The following is a 22,577-nucleotide window of genomic DNA, read 5'->3' on the forward strand; positions in this document are numbered from 1 at the left end:
TTAAACAAATGTTTTGTTTTACTGGCCTATTTTATTATTCCTCCAGTCACATTTGCTCTGGGCGGGTTCTGTTATTTCCTGCCCTTTTCCAGAGCTTGGCTCAGCACGAGGATTGAAGGGAAGGCAGGGAGACCACTCCATTTTCAGCTCACAGTTATTTCACATTCAGGGTTTCAGATCATTCATCTCAGGCTGCTGGGTCTTTGAATTCCCAATGTTGGGGAAATGTTTTCATCAGAAAAATAAATGGTCAAAATAGAAATATGCATTTCCAGGTTTGTAAGCCCTGCCATCTGTTTCCCTCGAATCCTAAATACAGAAGGCAGGAAGTTGATTTCCTTCTCCCAGGTTGGCTGAACGTCAGTGACAGAGAAACAGATGTTGCGTTGCTGTGTGGGACTGTGTGAGGTTAACCTCCCTCCAATCCTAAAGGGGCCTCCACTGGCTACGGGACCCTGGTGCAGGAAGGTGGATACTAGATAGAGACATGGGTGGAAGTCTCTGGTGAGAGTCAGGCCAATGGGGACAGGCTGGAAGCACTGAGCTCCCAGCTGACACCCACCCCGAGCGTCTTCTCTAAACCCTAACAGTCCTGGTCCACGGCCTCCAGAAAGTTGAAGTAATTGCCGAATAACTCAAAATACTCTTGAGAAACTACAATCATCAGTGGATCCCAAAGGGCAACTGGTGTCGCCTTCAGTGCATTTCCTTGAAAATCTGGCTACAAGCTACTGGTAGGTCTGTGTTTCTCCAGTTGCAGTCACTTGGAAAATATGACAGATGCAGATTCTTGGGCCCCACCCCAGACTTCCTGAATGACGTCACTGACAAGGGCCCAGGAATCTGCATTTTCAAACCCCACCATTGGTGATTTGGATGCACACTGAAACTTAAGAGTGACTAGCCAAAAAAAAAAAAAAAAAAGAGTGACTAGCCATAGGTGTCCTTGCCTGTTGTGACTGAAATTCATTCTGAGCCCAAGCTGAGAGCTATCCTCCATTACCTGGGGCGCCAAAGATTGTGATGTAACTTGCCTTTTTAGAAAGATGAGTGCAAGGGGGTGGTTAGAATTGACTGATGGTGTGGGGGACAGAGATGGTGGAGACAGAAGGGGGAGCCTCTCTGAGAGCCACATGGAGCTAGGTCAGATGCCTACTGATGATGGAGACATAGCCAGGGTGTGCCTTTGTGCCAACCAGCTTCCTGGGCATTTCAGAAGCATGCCAGCTCTGGCCTCCGCCCTCCAGATCCCTGCAGCCACTGTCGCCAGGGCCTCTCTCCACTGCCTGGCCTTGATGCAGACGCCGCCGCCTCCATGGCTCTGCACTGTGGCATGTGGGGCATGAATATTTAAAGACCTCTGCCCAGCCCTGCCCCACTCTCCTACCCACAAACTATTCTCTGCAAGAAACTGAGGAGCCACTTACAACACATTCAGATTTTATTTTATTTTAATTTTGCTGAGCTCCAGTTCAAATAATTAAAATTGCCAGTGGGGAGGGGAGCCTTGCAGTGGCTTTCATGCGCTCGCTAGCTGTCAGAACTGCCCGCGTCCCCCGGGTGGGGAGACACACTGGGATGTGTCTAGCATTGCAGCTGCTGGTAATAAAAAGGATGGGAGAGTGGCAGGGGCCGTCTCCGCCCCTCCCCCTGCCTTTCACACATCCTAGCAGACTGAATGTCTCAACAAGCCCCGTGTGGTTTAAAATTCTATTTTATTTGAATAGTCTGAGCTGTGACTAGAATATTTTAAACCATGTTCTCAGGACAGAACAAGGCCTAGTGGGGAGAGGGGGAGAAGTGGGCTTCCCTCAATCTCTTTACCCCCTCTACAATGTAGAAGTAGTTTTCCCTCTATGAGCTGCAGAAATGAAAGGGACCCAGGAAGTGGGAGGTGACCCACTTAGTTTGTGCTGACACCCTAGGGCAGGCCAGTTGGCGGCTACTGGTTTTCTGACCTTGCTGAAGCTGCAGCCACCTCTGTCCTCTCCATATACGCCTGTGCAAACACTCAGACACACACACCCTGGGGCTGGAACACACCTGGCCTTTCTGTCTCTGGCATCTGCCCTGTAGTGATAAAAGCTTTGATTAGCGACTGGGAGCTACTGAGACCAGGGGAGAAAGTGACCAGTGGGACTCCTCTATCTCGACATGGGCTATCTAGCCCACAGGGAAGGAGACCTCCACTCCATCATTAAAACCAACGAACATGGCCAGAGGAAGGTGGGAGAGGAGTTTGGCGTCTGGAATTGCCCTCTGCTGTCCATTAAATTCGGTGCAAAGCCGCACTGAGAAGGAGCCTCTTGTGGCAGGGGGCCAGGAAGTTTTTCAGCAAATTGCTCTCTGGTTGATTTTGTAAGGCTTTCCAGACTGCTGGCGCTCATTCCTGGACACATTTTCCTGGGGATTTGGCTGGTGAGACGTTCTCTAGCATCTCAGTGTAAACCTGCATCTCAGTGAGCGTCGTGGCTCTGTTGATGGGGCTTAGTCCAGCTGGCCTCACTCCCTCTCCTTGGGTAGACAAATAGGACTTCCAGATAGGAAGAGGAAAGGAACTTTGAGATTCCTGGGTTTTAACAGTTTATTAATTCAATGGCAAACTCCCCCTTGGAATGGTCAAGAAAAGAAAAAGAAGAGTAATCATAGTTACTACAGGATGACTTGGGGCAAGGGAAAATACAAAAACCGAGGGGCTCTTCCTTTGTCAACCCCACCAAACCCTCACAAGCAGGAGCTAAAGATCCTGAGAATATTCTATGTAGCTCACTTCCTGGAGTAGATCCTGTGTGTCAGGGGTTGCCCCACCCGTGATCTGGGTCAGGGTGCATGCAGGGTGGCCCAGGGAAGAGAACAGCCCATCTCCGTAAGACAGGAAAGAAATGTCCCCAGTGTGCACAGCCAGTACATACAAAATCAGGATCAAACTCAGGTCTTATGACTTGAGCCCCATGCTCTTTCTGTCACATTACTCTGCCCCTGCCAGGGGCAGATGGTACCTTCTCAGCTTCCGGGGAGCTGACGTGGGCCTTGGAAGCATCCCTGAGGACTGGCATGGCTCCCACCTCACCCAGAGACCTCATCCTCCTCACCATGGGGTCCTCATCTTCAGAGACAGGGAGGAAAGTCATACCAACCATTTTGTAACAGACTAGTTAACCCACTTCGTCTCTCCTCAAGCTGGGACTGGTCACTGGGTCTAATTCCTAAGCAACCAAGCGGACATTGCTGCTCACCCACGGAACCCAGGTGTTATTTGTGCCTTGTGTATGCGTTGTTCTCAGCCTCACGTGCTCTCACTTATTTTAGCAAATCAGGAAGGAAAGTCTATTTCAAGAGGCCTCTCGAGCTTGATCCTGAATAAAGCTGTTGTGTCCTGAATCCATCCCATCTTCTGCATTGAACATGTGCCCACCTCAGGGGAAAGAACGTGCACCTTGCCCTCTTCCTATTCACCGTCCTCCCCTGGGTCTCTGCAGAGTGTTGACTGGTGGAGGAACAAACAGTTTCCTCCTGAGTCCACCTAGGACAGCCTTTGCACCTGTGTGACCAAGTGATGCTGCACAGACACCTTTGGTGACCATAGAGACCCTCTTTGTAAACAGTGAGGGCCCAGTGCCAAGCTCAGGGGAAGACGGGCAATACCCTCCCTAGCTCCCCTCCATTAGCCTGAGTTGGACTGGATATCCAACTCCCATCTCATCTAACACTGTGACATCCACTGTGGTGACAGAATGCTCACCAACTCAGCAGCAAATCCCTCTCATCTTTGGATAGTTCCAGGCTTCAGTGTTTGCCTAAATCAAGATCATATGCAGCTAGACTCGCCAGGGCTTGTTTTCACACCCTTTGTTCTCTGCACCCCTCCTCTTCTTGCTTTGGGGAGCCTTGAAGAAGCAGAGACAGAACTCCATGGTAGCTATGCAACGCCCAGCTGGGTGGTCCATCCCTGCCCAGGACATCATGGTGAGCCCGGCAGGAAGCACAGTTTCCCTCTGGCTCCCGTGGGTTGATGCTGACATCTGAAGCAAGTCAGAGCAGCATGGTGGCCCCAGGCAGCTGCCTGCCTCCTGCCCCACGGCCCAACAAGCACGGCATCTCCTGTGTCTAGAGGAACCCAGCCGGTCATTTGGGGCCAGGGCAAAAGGAGCATCACGAAGGCAGTGTGGTGTGGTGGCTGGAGCAGCTCCTTGAGGTTCCACAGTCCTTGGTAGAATCCTACCACTTTCTAGCAGGGTGACCTTGGGCAAGTCACCTCACTTTTCTCAGCCTCAGTGTCCTCTGCAGGGCTGTTGGGAGAAACAAGTAGACAAGTAGTAGATGTTTAATAAGTGTGGTTTCTGCTTCTCCACTGCTGTGTGCATACATGTTTGCTAAGTTGTGTCTGACTCTTTGCGACCTTATGGACTGTAGCCCGCCAGGCTCCTCTGTCCATGGAATTCTCTAGGCGAGAATACTGGAGTGGGTTGCCATTTCCTCCTCTAGGGGATCTCCCCAACCCAGGGATCGAACCCATGTCTCCTGCAGCTCCTGCATTGCAGGTAATTCCTGCTGTTACTATTAGTATTTGACTTTTGTGATGACTCCAAGATCAAAGGCTGGACCTGCCCTATCCAACGACCCTCAATCTGGAGAGTTAAGCGAGGGTCCTCACCCTCAGGACAAGAAGTGTGGCAGCTGCCAGGACAGGGCCAGAAAGGTAGCATGGCACTTGGCTGGGCTGGATGGACACAGATGGATGGCGGGAGGTCCTCACTCAGGCGGTGAGCCAGCAAGTATTCCTCTCAAACCCACCATGTGACCAGCCAGCCATGCAGGAGACAGACCACAGGAATCTGGGATCTTTTTAGAGTGTTTATTCAGCAGAAAATTAAGAACACTTACTTCCAATATGACAGGTCCTGGTCTCCAAGTTACTTATGAATCCCTTGGCTATGTTACAAAACACAAGCCAAAATTCTTAACTAGAGCCCTCAAACACCCTAAATCTTTGTCCTCCTAGGAGAAAGAAACCTTCCCTTAGTCTGGGGCTGAGGGAGGGACCCTTAATAACCATAAAGTAACTAAAGGAGTGCAGTACCCACCCCCCCCCCATCAAAGAGGGGGATACATTCTAAGACCAGTAGCAAATGCCTGGAACCACGGACAGTACCAAACCCTGTATATCCTATATTTTTTCCTATACAGCAGGTGGGTAGTGTGTACAGCATGGAAACAATGGCCAAAAAGATGATTCATATCTCAGGCGAGACAGAGGGGGTCAACATGAGATTTCATTGTTTCGTTCTGCTACTCAGAATGGTACAGAATTTAAAACTTAAGAATTTTTTATTCTGGAATTTTCCATATAATAGTTTTGGACTGAAGTTGACTTAGGGAAACTGAAACTAGAGAAAGTGAAATGGCTGATAAGAAGACTACTGTATTTTTTTAAAATAGTGATCCCCTCCCATATGGCTGGCACTGTGCTAAGCATGTCACTTGCCTTATCTCATTACCAAAAGAGACTTGTAAGGAATTGTTGCCCCATTTACTGAGGCAGAACCTGGGACTTCAAAAGCTTAAGTGACTTGCTAGTCACCCTTGATAGTCAGAGGCAGAACCAGGATTCAAAACAGGTCTGTCCAACTCCTAGGCCAATCCTGCAAACACTCGTAACATTATTGGACTTGACTCAGGTCACCTGAGTGTGAGTTCCAACACTGCCATGTAATAAGCCATAGGACCTCACGTCAGTCAGTGTCCCTAATTGGGAATAAAAATGCTTGTGTTACTTACTTGCTGCGAGAATTAGATTAAAATGCAAGAACTCTTTGTATTCTCTTCAATCTTTTATGAATGGCAGCAATTATTATGATCCCTCTTCTTACTCTGCATAGGTCTGAAGAAGTCACTGCTGACATAAATTCAGACAGGCTATATTCTTATTTCTCCTCTGAGTCAATTAGCAATGCAGGCAGCTTGGGAGCATTATTTTGTACAATTCCAATCGTTAGCAATGGGGGGATATGCCCAATGAACCTGCTTCATCCTAATTAATTAATTAATTGTGCAGCCTCTCAATCGTGAGCATGGCCATGGTCCAGAATAAGCGCAAACAAAGAGACTCCTCATTGAGTCTCAAGGACCCAACAAATATAGCCCTACTGAGATCTGGGGCCAAAATCATTCTTACCTCAGTACCTAGAGCTGGGAAGCCACTGGAACCTAGCATTCTGTCACCACTTCCTGCGATGTGGTTGATGCTGCCAGAACACATGCTAACGGGCTAAAGTAATCAACAGTCATTGTAATTACAGTTGGACATAATTAATTTAATACCTTTGAGTCATTCAAAATTAATACCTCAGCCATTACATGATGAAATTGAGGCATAGAAGAATTACTGTCAAGGCTCACGGGTGTGAATAAAAAACCTCCTGGGCACTTGGCAGAGATTTAGGTTTAGGTCCCATTCCAATTCTATCTATTAATCAAGTGCCCTCGTGGCTCCCACTAGTGGCGATCATTGTAACACATTCATGTGGCCGGGATGCACAGGGGCCAACCTGTTGAAAGCACACTCTCCCCAGGGAATAAATATACTCCCTGAGTGGCTATGGGTCCTGCGGACACCTGGAGATGCCTGAAGTCTGTTCTGTTTCTGATGGCTGTTTATGAAGGTTGTAGGAATTTCATTTCACAGAGTTGATCCTGTTCCCCAGTATAAGGATTTCTAAAGCTATTTCTCAGCATTACCTCTATCACCCACAGAGAAACTGAGGCACAGAGGAGATTGGCTGCCCAAGATCACCTCATTACAGTGTAACTCAAAAGAAAACATTGTTTTCTTCACACAAGACTGGAACGATAATCCTCTAGGGGACCTGGAAAATAAAACACTGGACTGAACATTTTAATACAGCATCCTTCATCCTGTCCTATTCTGTTTGTGTGAGCTGCTTATTTCTAAACTTATTCCCTGCCTGCTTTTTCCAATACAGGAGGATGGAATTAACATTGATAAATGTATTTGGTAAGTTGGGTACTGGGCTCACATAATCTTACTAAAGTCTCTCAGCAACTCTATAAGGAGAGTAAGATTAGCCCCATTGCACGGATAAAGACTGAGGCCCTGAGATTTGTTGTTGTTGTTGTTGTTGTTGTTCAGTCCCTAAGCTGTGTCCAACTCTTTGTCACCCCATAGACTGCAGCACACCAGGCTTCCATGTCCATTACTACCTCCCAGAGTGTGCTCAAATTCATGTCCATTGAGTCAGTGATGCTATCTAACCATCTCATCCTCTGCCACCCTTATCCCCTTTTGCCTTCAATCTTTCCCAGCACTTTCCCAGACTCTCTTTAAATGAGTCAGTTCTTTGCATCAGGTGGGCTAAGTATTGGAGCTTCAGCTTCGGCATCAGTCCTTCCAATAAATATTCAGGGTTGATTTCCTTTAAGATTGACTGGTTGGATCTCCTTGCTGTCCAAGGGACTCTGGGGAGTCTTTTCCAGCACCACAGCTCAAAAGCATCAATTCTTTGGCATCCAGCCTTCTTTATGGTCCAACTCTCACATCCATACATGACTACTGGAAAAACCATAGCTTTGACTGTATAGACCTTTGTCGGCAAAGTGATGTCTCTGCTTTTTAATACACTGTCTAGGTTGGTCATAGTTTTCCTTCCAAGGAGCAAACATCTTTTAATTTCATGGCTGCAGTCACTATCTGCAATTATTTTGGAACCCAAGAAAATAAAATCTGTCATTGCTTCCACTTTTTCACCTTCTATTTGCCATGAAATAATTGGACCAGATGCCATGATCTTACTTTTTTGAATGTTGAGTTTCAAGCCAGCTTTTTCACTCTCCTCTTTCACCTTCATCAAGGGGCTCTTTAGTTCCTCTTCACTTTCTGCCATTAGAGTGGTATCATCTACATATCTGGGGGTGTTGATATTTCTCCCGGCAATCTTGATTCCAGCTTGTGATTCAATATTATGTCATAAGTAAAGACAGAAATGTTCTTTCTGATTCCAGAGCCACAGCATGACCCAACCTCATTCCCCAGAAGCTCCCACTTCCCCGTAGTCTTCCTTGCAAAGCCCACAGTTCAAGCAAGAGAACTAGATCCTCCTCAAAGTGGTAAAAAGATGGCACTCTCTTTTCCCACTTTCCAGTGATATCAGAATCCTCCCTTGATGCCTTTTTTAATATAGCATTTATTGTTTCTTCTCTACATTCATTGTAGAATATTAGGAAAATATAAAGAAATTGAAATTGCCGACAATCTTACCCTCCAAAGATAACCCTTGTCACCATATTTGTACATTTCTGTCCAGAAAGATAAATGTAGATTTGAGCAGAGGGATAGATAAAGGATTTATATAAATTTGATATCATACCATATAAGTATTTTGTATCTTGTTTGTTTGCTTAATATTATTCTTTCCTAGATCAATATTATTCTTTAAAAAATATGCTTTTACACTGAGTTTGTTCTAGTTATCAAAAGTAATAGATGTTCATTATAAAAAAAATTAGAAAAGAAAAGCCCAAAGAAGGAATAATATAGCCATAACTTTGTAATTTCACCAGCCAGGGATCCCACAGTTATTAGTTTTGTATATAATCTTCATTGCTTGCTGTGTTTTTACTAAAGGGGCATGTGGATGACCCTGCTTGGGTGTTCTCTGGCTTCATTGTGATGCCTGAGAAAGAAGGAAAGACATGGGGTGCTGTTTTCAGAAACAATCTCAATCTTTTAAGTCTCTTACAAGGCCAGGAATCCAACATTCCCTAAGCCTCTGTAATTGCAAGTATTTCCCAGCATATTTTATTTGCTTGTTATCAGAAATCCACATCTGGCCTGCCTCGTGCTGAGTTGGGTTGATTTTCCATTAGGCTATTTATAGCTAGAGAGTTGGTATTTATTTTTTTCAGGTGAATTAGAGGATGGTGTACAAAATTTTGGGTTTTGCAGTGTTAATAATCTCAGTTAAAATTAATAAGACCACATTAAAACTCTTAAAATTACAGGTTCACACCCAGAATTACAGCCCTGGCATCTTAGATTAGAAAGAAGCTTTAACCTCCATTCAAAGCTTGGATGTCCTTGACAACATCCCCAATCCTGGCCATCCAGTCACTACTGGATGACCTCCAGTGTGGGGAATACTGGGGGAGTACCCATCCCACCCACTACAAAAAAGCTCATCTCTGAGCATCACAGTCTGTTAAAAAGTGTTTTTCTCTTCTGTTGAAGTGAAATACACACTAGAGTATCTGTCCTTGGTTTTGTGTCTACTGCTGGAATATATACTGCCCTTTAGAAATTCAAAGAAACATAGTACCTCCCCCTCATACCATTGCTTATGTTTGAGAGTGCTGCATGTTAATGGACATTATTGATACCATTAGGTCTCTTTTGTCTAACTTCAGCCTACATTCCATGCTGATTTTTTTTATGGGTCCAAGATAATCCTGTGAAGTTGCCCATGAGGTATTCATAGCAAACACAGGGCATATTCTAGACATAAAATTGCAGTAATTACCTGTGGAGGAGGAAAGGGCCATGAGAGAAAAAAATAGCATTAAGCCTAGCCACAAGGCTGGTCCTGCTTTACATACAGAACTTTAATTAATAAAATGACAAACACTGGTGGTGCATAATTGGAAAGTCTATCAGGGCCCACCAAGAGAGGGGCGGGGGAAGGCCTGGAAAAGGCTGGCTGGAGCCAGAAGATATAATTGCTGGTGGCGTGCTCCTGGCATTGTCTCTTTTCACTTGTCTCATTTGCTGTCAGCATATAAAAGAATTTATTAGTCAAAAGCTGTCACTTATAGCCTATATCTGTTAGAATGGGTCTTAAAAGGATAAAAACTTTATTGTTACAGGTTCCAACAAGTTTTACATCCCATAAATATTATGTAGGATTTGTATAGCATTTCTCATATTTGTGTGAATACATTTGAGATACCTGCAGACATACACACATATCTGTAACTATTAATTTTCTGGCAGAGGCAGGAAAAAAGGTTATAAATGGCTTAAAATCCACCATCTCAATTATTCTCCCCAATATGAAGCTATTTCTGTGATAATACCTTGTTAAAATATAAATTCTGATTCAGCAGGTCTAGGGTAGGGCCTGAGACCCTGCATTTCTAACAACCTCCCAGGACACACCAATACTGATGGTTCATAGACCACACTTTGAGCAACAAGTATCTTGAAAACCTTCACAATAACTCACCCAAAAGATTTAAGTGTCACTATAATATGTCACACTTGTATAGTGCTATAGACCTGGTGGAAAGAGCATAGAACATAATATGGAATCCAGGTCTGCGGTATGTGGGCTTAGGGAACATGCATGATGTGCATGGTCTTAGATTCCACATTCCAAGAATGGGTATGATAATTTCTGTAGGAAGGGATGTTATGAGTGTAAAATGAGACAGAATATATATAAGTCCCTAGTACAGCTCTCTAATATTTAATAAAAAGTCAGTTAGTGAAGTGCTTTATCCTATAGGCAACCTAGAGAGAAGTTGGTCTTACTTACTAAGATCAAATTCCAAGACTGCTTTTTGCCTGCTATGGGTACCTGAACTTGACTGTCAAGATCAAACCAGTCTACCTGATTTGAGTATCTGTATAAAGTGATATCAAAAGAGTTTTTGAACCTAGGACTGTATAAGGAAAATGGAAGAGTTTGAAAAGAACTTGAGCCTTCAGTCTGTTCTGGGAATCACATATAGTTCCTCTGTATAGTTGCATGCTCAGTTACTAAGTCATGTCCTTACATACAAGTAATTAATAAGAGATATTCTGTAAGAATTGACATCAGTCCTCCAGTCCTTCTGAGAAATTGGAGAGGATCTTAACGCTATAGGTCCAAGATGAAAGTTGTGGTCGTGTTTGCATCCTCAGATCATCCCTATTCACTCTAAGCCCACAAATCTTTCACTGTCAAGGTCATTCTGAGTCTTTGTCCAGGGGTAATGTAGCGGCCATATGAGGACCCTCTGCTGAGGAATACATCCTCCCCCACTGCAGGAAAAATACTCTTTACCTTGGTGATGGTGGGCACATCATAAGTCATTTTTTAGCTATTTACGGATTGCTTCTTACTCAAAGTCCAAGATGAAAATGGACCCCCCACCGAGAAGGCCAGGCTGCTTCCTGCACAAAGTAGCTCCCTCTCCCCAGTAATCTCAGCCTAGGCTGCACTTTAGAATCGCCTGGAGAGATCTGAAGAGTGGCCAATGCCCAGGAGCTATCCAAGGCTAATTAAGTCAGAGCCTCTGGGGGTGGAGTACAAGGTGCGGGGGAGCAAGAAACCTCCAGGTGATTCTAATCTGCCATAAAGGTTGAAAACCCCTGTTTAACCATTTCATTCACCATAGTGTGAGCTCTACTTTCATGTTCTTTATTTCATTCAATCTTTATAACCACCTTTTAAGGGAAGGGAAGATATGGTTATTGTCATAAATTTGTCTCTAAGAAAACAGAGATTCAGAAAGGGTAAGTGTTTGGCTTAAAGTCATACAGTTAATTTTTGTTGGCCTTGGAGCACAAACTCCAAGTAATCCCATTGTCAACAGGCAAGGAAACAAAGATAGTCTGACAAGCCACCGGAGAATGAATGTTGATACAAAGATTCTTCTGGTACTTTCTAGAAAGGAAATGGGATGAGTCATAGGAGCGCAAGGACAAGGCCCTAGAGGCTGCTCTCTAGTACCAGGCTTCTCTGCAGATGTTAATGCAGTAGGGTTGGGGTCAGGCCAAAGATTCTGTATTTCTAACAAGTTCCCAGGTAACATGGATGATACCAGTCTTAAGATCACTCCCTGAGTAGCAAAGCACTGGCTGACTCTTAGAGGCAGAATCTGTAATCACTGGGAAAAGTACAGGTGAAGATGGTTAAGTGAAAGACTATAGGTTCTGCGCTGCCTGTATCTTGAGAAAGAACAGCATATGCCTGGATACATCATCTTACCAAACAGTCAGTGGATGAAAACATAAATGGCCAAAAAACAAGCTTTGCTAGCTGCTCACTGGCTACCAGTAGGCAATCTTACTCCAAACCTTTTGCATCTGTTTCTAGAACTAGACTTAAATGAAACTCAGACAGTGCATCCCCTTGACTTGAGTTTGGCTATGGATATATGCTTTCCAAACAGATGGTAATACTGTAAAATGAAAGTTTAATTCTTCTCTTTATCCATAGCACTGAACAGTTGGATCAAGTGGCCATCTTAATCCAAGTCCTGACTATCTTTTATCAGGTGTCTTGACTGTCTTATGTCTACACTGTCAAGTGGCTCTGATTATTTTCCCTCTTGCCATACTCAGCACAGTTGCCATTATTCATTTAAATTCAGATTTCCTCACTAGATAATAAACTCCTTGAAGGCAGGGAAGGTATGCATAATCAGTTCAGAATAGATACACAATACTTATTTGCTGAATGAGTGAATGGTCATCTCTTTCAAGAAGGATCCTGGGTCACCGCCTCAGGAGCTAAGGATGCCATCTTAGCACCATCTCTTGGCAGCCAGCCCAGTTCTCTCTTGCCCAGGCTTGCTGTCATAAAATAGAGTGAATAGTGCAGAAAGATGGAGAAAGCTCAGCAGTCACTGGCCAGTGGCACCCAATGTCTATGAGACAGGACTATATCTCACCAACATGCCCATGCCACTAGCAGAATCTACTTCAAATATAGTTTCCTAAGAGCGGCCAAGAGGTATGCAGTTTTGACTATAGTCATTAGCTGTGAAGTGGGTAGACCCTCCCTGCTTTCCTTGAACCCGACCCCTGGAATGCAGGAAAATGCTAAGGAGCATCACAGGATGCAGAGCTGGTTTGCCTCCCTGAGAGGAGGACCTGGTAAAGAGAAGGGTTTTCCTGTGTATGTGTACATTTTTGTTCCTTTTGACATTGATCCATGCCTGTCATGTGCGTACACTTGACAACTACTGTGAATTCAAGGTCAGTAAAGCAGTCCCTGCCCTGAAGGAACTAGTGGCCCAAGAGGGCTGAGGGCAGGGAGGGAAGACGAGGTGGCAGAGCTGTACCCTGATGGCCCCACCAGCCTCAGTGATGAGACTTCTGACCAGTGGGAGGTCATTTCTGAGATCGATAAGAAACGGCTCCATGAACAAAAAGGTTTATTTTTTATAAGTGGCAGGAAGGAAAGAGTAGGTGGAAGAATGGAAGGATCAAAAGCACAGAAGCAGAAAAATGAATGGCAAGTGTGAATCTGGCATGTAAGCTAGTGGGGGGAGGGTGGAATCTAGGAACCCACTTCATTGAGCCCCCACGTGTGGACTCCTGGGTAAAAACTTCAGCAGATCCTACTACTTACCTGGTCACTTTATGGTACTGCAGACCTAAAGTCACTTCAAAACCCCAAATGCAGGCTTATGTAGAAATCAAAACTTCCCTCTCACTTTGATGTAAGGGCTTTGTCCTTTCCCCTCCACCCACCATGCTTGGCCTTATTGCAGATGAAAAGCCTGAAATGAGGGAGAGGGTGGTCATTGATCTCTCTCTTCATCACCCAACTCCTCCTCTTCTTGCTGACTGACCCTTCAAGATCTTAAGTGTGGGGAAGGAGAAGAGATAAGGGGAACAGGGGAACAGGGAAGCTCTTACTTGGCCCAGACCATTGTGGTGATCTTCATTGGTATTCTCCAGACATGACAAGTATGTAAGGATTTACTCTTTCTTATAGGGGAGATTTTTGTGGTTTCTTTGGAGATCTGCTTTTCCCCCAGTCCCTCCACTATGGCTGGGCAACTGTTGCTTTGGCTAGGGCATATGTGTCTCTCCCGTCCAGGTGGTCACTTAGTCCTTCCCCTGCCCTTGAGCATCTCAGTATGCCTGCAGCTGCTTTCTGCTGAGTTATATTTTCCCTCCAAACAGCACTCTCAGGTAAGATCTGAAATGACTGACACGGGCTCCTTTGTACACAGTTCACTCTAGTGTAGCCTATATGCAGCCCTCATGCTTGTTTTTTTTTTCTTTTGTGTCAGCAAACTCTGGGAATGCAAGCCACCCAAAATTGTCACTGCCTCTGTTCTGCCATCAGAGAAGCTAACCACCTTCTTGTTCATGCTTCAGGTTTTTCCAGATGAGAGATAGACCCTAATCCACTGTGCTCCCAAATTGCAAGGGGTAAATGTCGAGTACTTGATGTGGGATCACTGAAACCACTCTCTCATCAGTTGGGGTGAAGAGAGAACCTTCCTCAAAGTGAGGTGGAACTCACGATACACCAAAAGCACTTGCCCAAAACTGTATCCTAGTAGTCAGCCACCAGCTTTTCTGCATCTGATGCATGGACGAGGGGTAAAGAGTTGCGTACCCTGTTTTCGTCCACCCCTCTTGAGAGCCCTGTGCGTCACTGTGCTGTCAGACTTCCCACTGAAATGCAGTATCTATTGCCTCCGTGCTTCGACCAGAATTCCTTTTTAACCTTTTGTTCCACTATTTATTACCTCATTCAATTGTCTCTACAACCTTGTAAGTTTAAAATAATTCCCATCTTAGAGAATGGAGAACTGAGCTTCACATTTACCGAAGTGGCAGGGACAAGTTTTGCATCTAGATCTCTCAGACTCCAGAGCTCTTAGACCATCCTAGGATGATACACATGGCTCAGCAAGAGTACTCAATAAACATCTATTGAATGACTGGAAAGTTGATTTGCCTAGATTATAGAGGAATGTGAATGGCTTGCTATTAATTGATAGCGAGAAACCATTGAAGAGTCACAGATGGCAGTGATAAACAGGAAAATGTGACAGAGATACAAAAGAATTTAGAAGAGAGAAAGAATGGATAGAGAGGCACGTTTGGAGGCTATGGAATCTAGAGTACAACGAGTAAGTTGTAAAGGACATGATGAATGTTACTTTAGACTAATAATGGTAAAAGACAGGTTGAAAGGATTTATGAGAATGGGCAACAAGGAAATTGAAGCAGTGGTTACATGCCAGTTTTCCAAGATGTTAACATCTGAATTGACGTATAGAAGTAGATTGTAAGCCGAAGCATCCAGCAGCAGGATCAAATAAAGGATGTTTTTCCAGGAGAAGTGAAACCTGATCTTGTTTGTAAATTGAGGAGCCAGAAAGTAGAGAGACTTCGAAGGTGCTGAAGAAAGGAAGGACAGAGGTTGCAGGGTGAAAAGAGAAAGGGTTAACATAGAAGAAAGCAGAGGGTACATCTTCCTCTAAAACAGGAAAGGAAGAGAGAAGGTGGATAAATAGATACTTATGCTGTGGGGAAAAAAAAAGAGGTTAAAGGAGAATGCATTTGATATAGTAAATCTTCATCAGTAAAGTAGGAATCATAAGAATGAATTGGGTGTTGGGGACCAGAAAGTGACAAAATCAATGTTTGAGGAAGAGTTTGAAACACCCATTGTACTACATGTGTTAAGAAATCAGCTGTGGAAATCACCAGCGGATGAATAAGTATCACCAGTCATCCAGGACACTGAGGCTCCAACAGTCCAAATCAGCACTATTCTGTGGCCAGGGAGCAAAAGGAGCAAAATTATGTGGCAAGCATCATCCCAAGCTGGCACTGCAGGACGATGAGCTGAGGGCAGAGGGAGCTTCACTAGCAAGAGGAGGGTTAAAATTTCCAACCATGGCATCCAGGTTGCTCAAGAAAGCTGAGTGGAGCCAGTGAAAAAATTTCACAGATTTGGGAAATTATGCTAGAGATGTGCAGTGGAGACCATGCTACAGAGGATGCAGGAGGATGGGAAAGGTAGAAGTGAAGAGGTTATGGTTATACAGACCAGGCTCACCAGGCTCAGCTCTCAGAAGTAGAATAGCACATGGGCACTGCAATGCCAGGGGTGGCTTGTTAGTGAAGGGTTGGTATGCAACAGAGTGAGGGGTCTTCTGCTTCAAGGGCTTCATGGTATGTAACCTCTTTAAACAAATTGTCAGGCAACTGTGAACTTAAAGACTGAGAGAAAAGGAGTAGTGATTTACAAAGAAGCATGTCTTTAGACAATGAGAATCAGAAAAAAGGAGGCACCATAGCTGATGAAAACTCCAGGTTGCCATAGGACATATATTGTCTTCCTTTCTATAATAGCCATTTTTATTACAAGGATCTAAACAGGAATATTTAGGGCATGATATGCTGTAGTTGTCTTAAGTTTTAAATGTTGCTATAGACTGTTTCTATCAAACATACAACCTCTATTATTTTAAGCACAAAGACCAGAGACCTTGTTTATAGTATATACTGCCTCTGGGCATGACTGTACTGAAACTTCCTGAGATAAATTAGTTATTCCCTTTCCTATGTCTTAGGGTACAATGCCATAGAAACCTTTAATAAAGACACAATGAAAACACATAATTGTATCTTGCTTTAGGCAAAGTGTATACCCTCATTCTGAAAGATATCATATTAAAAAATCTTGATAGGTAGATTCTTGTCTCACCTTTGCCCACCAATGGCCACAGGTATCGAGTCATAGGGTCTCCAGTTAGCTAACAAATGACATGGTACCATTCAAATAAGATTATTAGTCTTTAAAAGGAATAAAAATCAGTGATACCTAAATCATTAAAAGAAATTGAATCACCAAATCACTTGCCTAAGGTCACAAAGTGAATTGGGACCACAGATAAGACTCTTTGAATTCTCTTTAGAAAGTTCATTTAATACCCCACTGATCTTAGAAGGCAGAAGCCTATGAAATTTAGGATGATACCATCAACCTGAACAAAGTTCCGAAATTGCCCATCAGTTTCCCCTCCCAGCTCCTTGAACCTTGGTGAAAATGGGAGACAATGAACAAAGTCAGGCTATGCTTGGCCAGCTCTCCTCACAGGAAGACCTGGGCTGAGTCTCCAGCAAAATCCTTGAGAATTCCAGAAATTTGACCTACAGTTTCCTTTCAACAGTAACATCTTGTCCTTCTGACTCTTCTTTTCCTTGCAGCTCCGAATGTCCTGGCTCATCCGTGGAGTCCTGCAGGGAAATGTCTCCTTGATGCTGGTGGAGAACAAAACCGGGAAGGAACAAAGCCGAATGATCTGGCATGTTGCCACCCTGGAAGGCTTGAGCCTGTGGCAGTGGACGGTGCTGCCTCTCCTCGAGGTGGCTGACAGGTGGGCCTTTTCCCGTCCCATCTGTCCCTCTTCCTCTGTCAGCCAGAATGCAAGAGGGGGCCTGTCCGCCCTCCTGCCACTCCTTCCATCCAGATCTCACATACACATGCGCACACACAAATGTTCACACACACACTTTCTGGAGACCTACAGGAAGCACTGATACTCGGAGGGATTTCCGTGCTAATGAGCACTCATCTCTCACACCTCTGGCCTAGCCTGATTGGCTCCCTCTGGTATCTGTAGCAGAAAGTAAAACCAAACAACTCATATGATAATAATCAGGCTTTATATGTATATGGCGTTTTCTCTTAATTAATGGATATTGCCTTACTCTCCCATTTGACATTTTAGTTATTCCTTATTAGCGACAAGAAAACCTGTGACATAGGTAGGACATACCTCATGTATCCCCATTCCTGCCCTTTGACAAGGTTCTTCTTCATTGAGAACCAAAGAGATGAAGCACCAGCAGGTCAGCACTGAAGTGGGGACAGGTGCTTCAGCCAACCCCAGTCCAGCGCTCCTAGAAGTCTGGTCCCCAAGGCAGGTGAATAAGAATTATTCAGTAAACAAGGGAGTGCTTCTACCTGAGGCCCAGATTCCTAGTTAGATTCTAAGACTAATGGCCTTTGTAACCTTGAACTCCTCTGGGCCTCAGTCTCCTCATCTTAAACTGAGAGGGTTGGAATACAAGATGGTTAATGCCTTGTGGCTCTGAAATGGAGCAGTAATGCTCGGCTGCCACTTGTCTGCCCAGGATGGCACCAGTCTGCCACCTGCAGTCAGTCTGGAGCAAGCAGCGCCTGACCACCCCAGCGGCTCACATGGTGCTCTGCTGTGTCACACCGAACCCTCAATGATTGGTGCTGATGTGTTCCAGATCAAAAAGTGAGGGAGCAGCGAGGGAGTCATGTATATAAATGGACCCGGTAAATGGATCTGGAAGGGATCTTTAAGCCGTCTTTAACAGGCTAAATGTCAAACCATACGATCCAGTACAGCCTCTGCATTCGACTCCCCAAACAATTCACCGTCCTAGTGGGTCCTTCAAAAAATAAAGGCAAAGGGCTTAAAGTAAAGGGGAGGGTGATGCCAGTTGGCATGCAGTTTGTAAATATAAAGCTGAGTCTCAAATTCTTCACCCAGACTTCTGTCTGCTGATTTCTAAGAGCTCATAACTCAAGCAGCGCTGTCACAGGAAGACGCCATCTGCCTCTGAGCACCAGCTCCCCACTCCTTCAGATGTATATGGGTTAAAGATCAAAGCTCTCGGACATCCCAGGGCTCCGCGCTGCCCCCAGGACAAATGGATTTAATTAAAGTGGAGGAAGGGGCAGTGTGGATGCCCTCACCCTAGACTAGTCTTTTGTCCTTTGGGATTGTGGGGGCTGTGTGCAGGGGATGGGGAAAAGGCAGGTTATGCCAGAGTCCTCCCTCCTGGGAGATGCTAAATTAATTCAGATGAATCAAAGGTTTTTTTTTTTTTTCCCTCAATCCAGCTAGTCCTCTCTCTTTCATAGCCACTCCAGGGGATTTAAGGCCAGTAAGATGTTGACTCTGTTCACTTCCATCAGCTCAAGTTTTGTTTGAAAGAGACTTTGTTCTCAGCCTCCCTCCTTCCTGTTAAAAGCTGTTTACCAGCCTGACATTTCCAATATTAATACTGAGACCAAACTGTCCAGTGGGGATTGAGACAAAGGCCAGCCTGGTTGGATGATGCCTCATGACCTAATAAATGTGCAATTATGCGAGTGGCCCTGCGCACCAGGAGCCTGCACACCACTGACATGCTCTGATGTGGGATGCTGGCCTCCCCCTCCCTGGAACTAGAGGTGATAGAGGAAGGCATCCAGACCCTGAGGCAATGGAACTGCAGGAGAAGGAAGCAGAGCAGTTTTCACATGCTAAAATCCACCTCAACGTATGTGTGGCTGCCCCCCCAAAACTGAAGAACTGTGGATGGCAGAGCACAGACTTTAGAGTCAGAGAGTCCCAAGTTTAAAAACTGGCTCAGCCACTTACTAGCTGTGTGACCTCAGCCAACTGAACCTCTATAATACCGGTGCAACTTTACAGGGTTACTATAAGACTAAAACTGACTGTCAAAAGCATCTATGTATAGTACATATCAGTAAGTTTTATTTCCCACACCCTCCATCATCATCCCTTAGTTATATGGCCTCAGATAATTTATTGAATAAATAGAACAAACCACAAACTCCAATCTTCTAAGTCAAGCCATATTCAATTATACAAAGACGATAAAATCTACCTCTTAGGCTTGGAGAAGTAAAGTGCTTGGTGAACTGCCTGGCGCACAGTAAATGCTTAGTAATAACTACTAATAATAACAAAGATTTAGTAGTAATAATAATATCTCCCCATCTAATGCCTCAGAAGAGGCTAAGATGGCCATTTTAGCAATAGTAACCAGTAATGAAACCCTAGGGTGGGGGCTAAGTTTCTTATGAATTTGTGATCATCGATGCTCTGTAGCCTTCTTATAAGGGAAAGCACATTATCCTTCTTACTTTCAGACAGTGTGCTATAGCTGCCTGGATCTCCAGAAAATGAAAATGGGAGGATGGTGAAGGTAGAGGAAGGACATAAATGAGGGAAATAGAAAAAGAAAATGGATTTTTTTAAAAAAAGTTAACTCCCTTCCTCCTGACCCTGAGGTAGGCGTTAGCATCTTACCATCTGCCCACATCCCATGAAGTATCCTTAGGCAAGTCCTTGCTTCAGTTATTCAGCACCTGCCTCCTGGACAGCTCCCCAGCCATGGCCCTCTAGAGGGCGAGACTTCATTCCCTGCGCTGTCCCAAACCACCATCTCTTTCGAGGTTGCCCAACCTCGCACATTACCATGTTTTAAAAGCAACTTTATTAGTGCTTGAAGATTAGCCCTAAAGAGCTCCCAGGCTCTGGACATTCCTCATAGCCCCTGGGTATTACATGAAACTAGTGCCTGCCTAGACATGGGAGTGACATCCAGTCTTGTCTCCTTGCCTGCATGTCTTATCCCCACCCAATCGAGTCTGCACAAGGAAGCTGGAATAAACTTTTTGAAATGTAAATCTAATCATTTCCCATTTTTAACATGCTTCCATGGCTTCTGTGGTTTTTAGAGTGCCTTTCAATTTCCTTTAAAAAACTCTTCATTTAGCCCCACATGTGATCTATCCAACCATAATCTCACCAGCCTCTTTTATACTATTCTGTTATTCTACCTGCTAACCTCATTAAGCTTCTTTCAACTCAATTGCACCATCGTCAGTTCCTACTTCCAGACTTTTGCACCTGCCATTCCCTCCACATGCAATGTTCTTCCACCTTCCATCTTCCTGACTGCTACTTTTCCTTAGCTTTTCAAAGAAGCCTCCCAAAACCCCTAGACTATATAATATACCTACAATATAGTCTCATGGCTCTTGAAACACTCCTATAATATCTTGTCACTCAGTGATATCTGTTTTTTATTATCTGAATATACATATCAATGAGGCAGGAATCAGGTCCGACTTACACTGCACTGTTCCCTGATCATCTAGTACCATACCTAACACATAGTATGCCCAATAGATGCATGTTAACAGAATGAAGTATCGAGAGAAATTGCTGTATTCTCAAATTCTGGCTGAATTAAGTGAGAATTTCACTTGTTGGAATCCATCTAACATTCCTCCTCTGTACAACCTGCGTCTAACAGAGCAGATAAAATCATGTTATAAGAAATACTACTACACAGAATTCTGTATATCAAAGCAATGCCTGTGTCCCATCAGATGAACCCAAACAGCATTTGTTACTCTCATGACTAGGTGTTTTCTCTAGAGACTTGCCTGGTACCTGTGCTTCCTTTGTCTCTGGGCACTGTCCTGTCAGGATCACTTTGTACAAAAGACTTTGATCTTAATTGTGTGCCCTGGTCCTTGCAAGTAGGGAGATCCAGAACTGGGCACTTGAGAGATATATTCAGATTGCTCCCACCACATAGTAGTCCTTCTGTGAAGACTCAGAGAATAAGCCATAGGTATATAAAGGCTGCTGACAGGGAGGCATTGATCCATGGAAGGATATTTCTCCTGTCCATTTACAAACAGGCAAAGTGATAGAAATAATGCCATAGTCTGTCATCGTTATGAAATGGTATTAACTTTACAACCTACTATAAATAGTAACAAGAGAAATCTCCAAGAGCAATAAGTGCCCAAGATGTTTTGAGCAGTGGTAACATCTCTGGAATACAGATGTGTGCTCTCAAGGTAATTTTGAAGGACAGCACTAATTCAAATACTGGCTTGATAAGGACTTAAAAGTTATCTTGTTACTTTACCTCTACCTCATATAACTGCTTTCCCTAATCTCTCCCCACCTCATCAGCTTCCCTCCTCGCCCTGCCATTCAACTGCCACTCTTACCACTAGAATTAATTCTACCTTTTCTCAAAATAGAAAAAAAAGGACAAGTTCTCTCCCCTTATTCTAATTTTCAGTCTCTTGCAGGGACATACCCTAGTTTTCCTCTTTATAATGATATATCCTAGTAAGTTAAGCACAGTGCTCCCGCACCATGCTAAGCTTTGACATGCTTAGAGCACAGAAGCAGGTGCTAAGTTCAACTCATTATAAGATGGATTTGGAAACACCATGGATCAAACTGTGCCCCACAAATCACTGCATTGTACAGCCAAATAGAACGTACATAACTTATCACACATATGTGGGCTTCATTCCCTAGCATTATCATTATAAAGGCTTTTAGCTGCTCACTAAATACACAGTCTAACAAGAAGAAAATGTTCCCTCTGGAGATATTTAGATGTCTGTTCCCTCTGCATCCTTTGTCCTAATGACAAGTGGTGTGCTTCACAAACACATCTTTTAAACGGGATCAGTTGGGCTGAGAGTTATGGCTTTATATACTTAGCCCAGAAACTCCACAGAGGCAAGGTTTTTCTCCTAATATGTCCTTGTTTCTCATCTACAGAATCCCCATTTTACATACACAATACTCTCTCTTTGTGTAGTGTCTCCTGTGATGAGGCCAGCTTGAGAGGGACATTTTCATTACTTATTCTCACCTGAATAGAGAAGTACACAGTGAGTGGAAATCCAGAGATTTCCAACAAACCTTAGTTTGCAGGCCTACGCATATTCCTGAAAAAGTTGTATTTGATTCATATTTTTGTAAGTTTAATCACAACTTCCTCATAGAGCCATGGAAATTGTAAACAATGATTAGAACTAACATTTGTTGAGTACTCACTGCCTGGCAGTCACTGTCACAAGTGCTTAACATGCATTATCTCATTTCAACTTTAAAACAGTCCCTTGGGATAGATTCTATAATTAATCCTCTTTTTAATAAGAGGAATCTGAGGTCTAAAGAGGTGAAATAATTTTCCCTTGATCCCGAGGCTAGTCTGCTTCCTATGTACA

At 44.1% G+C, this 22,577-nt stretch overlaps 1 protein-coding gene across 2 annotated transcripts in view; it reads left to right on the plus strand.

The window, feature by feature from the left end:
• The window catches only part of ALK (ALK receptor tyrosine kinase), a 724,846-nt gene that overhangs the window by 609,712 nt on the left and 92,557 nt on the right, over window positions 1-22,577 (plus strand). For both annotated transcript variants that reach the window (XM_070449831.1, XM_070449826.1), the window contains exon 9: window positions 16,964-17,133. In XM_070449831.1, the coding sequence (XP_070305932.1) occupies window positions 16,964-17,133 (170 nt within the window). The remainder of the gene's footprint in view (window positions 1-16,963; window positions 17,134-22,577) is intronic.

This window comes from Odocoileus virginianus, chromosome 2, assembly GCF_023699985.2.
Source record: "Odocoileus virginianus isolate 20LAN1187 ecotype Illinois chromosome 2, Ovbor_1.2, whole genome shotgun sequence".
In the NCBI taxonomy this organism is placed as follows: domain Eukaryota; kingdom Metazoa; phylum Chordata; class Mammalia; order Artiodactyla; family Cervidae; genus Odocoileus; species Odocoileus virginianus.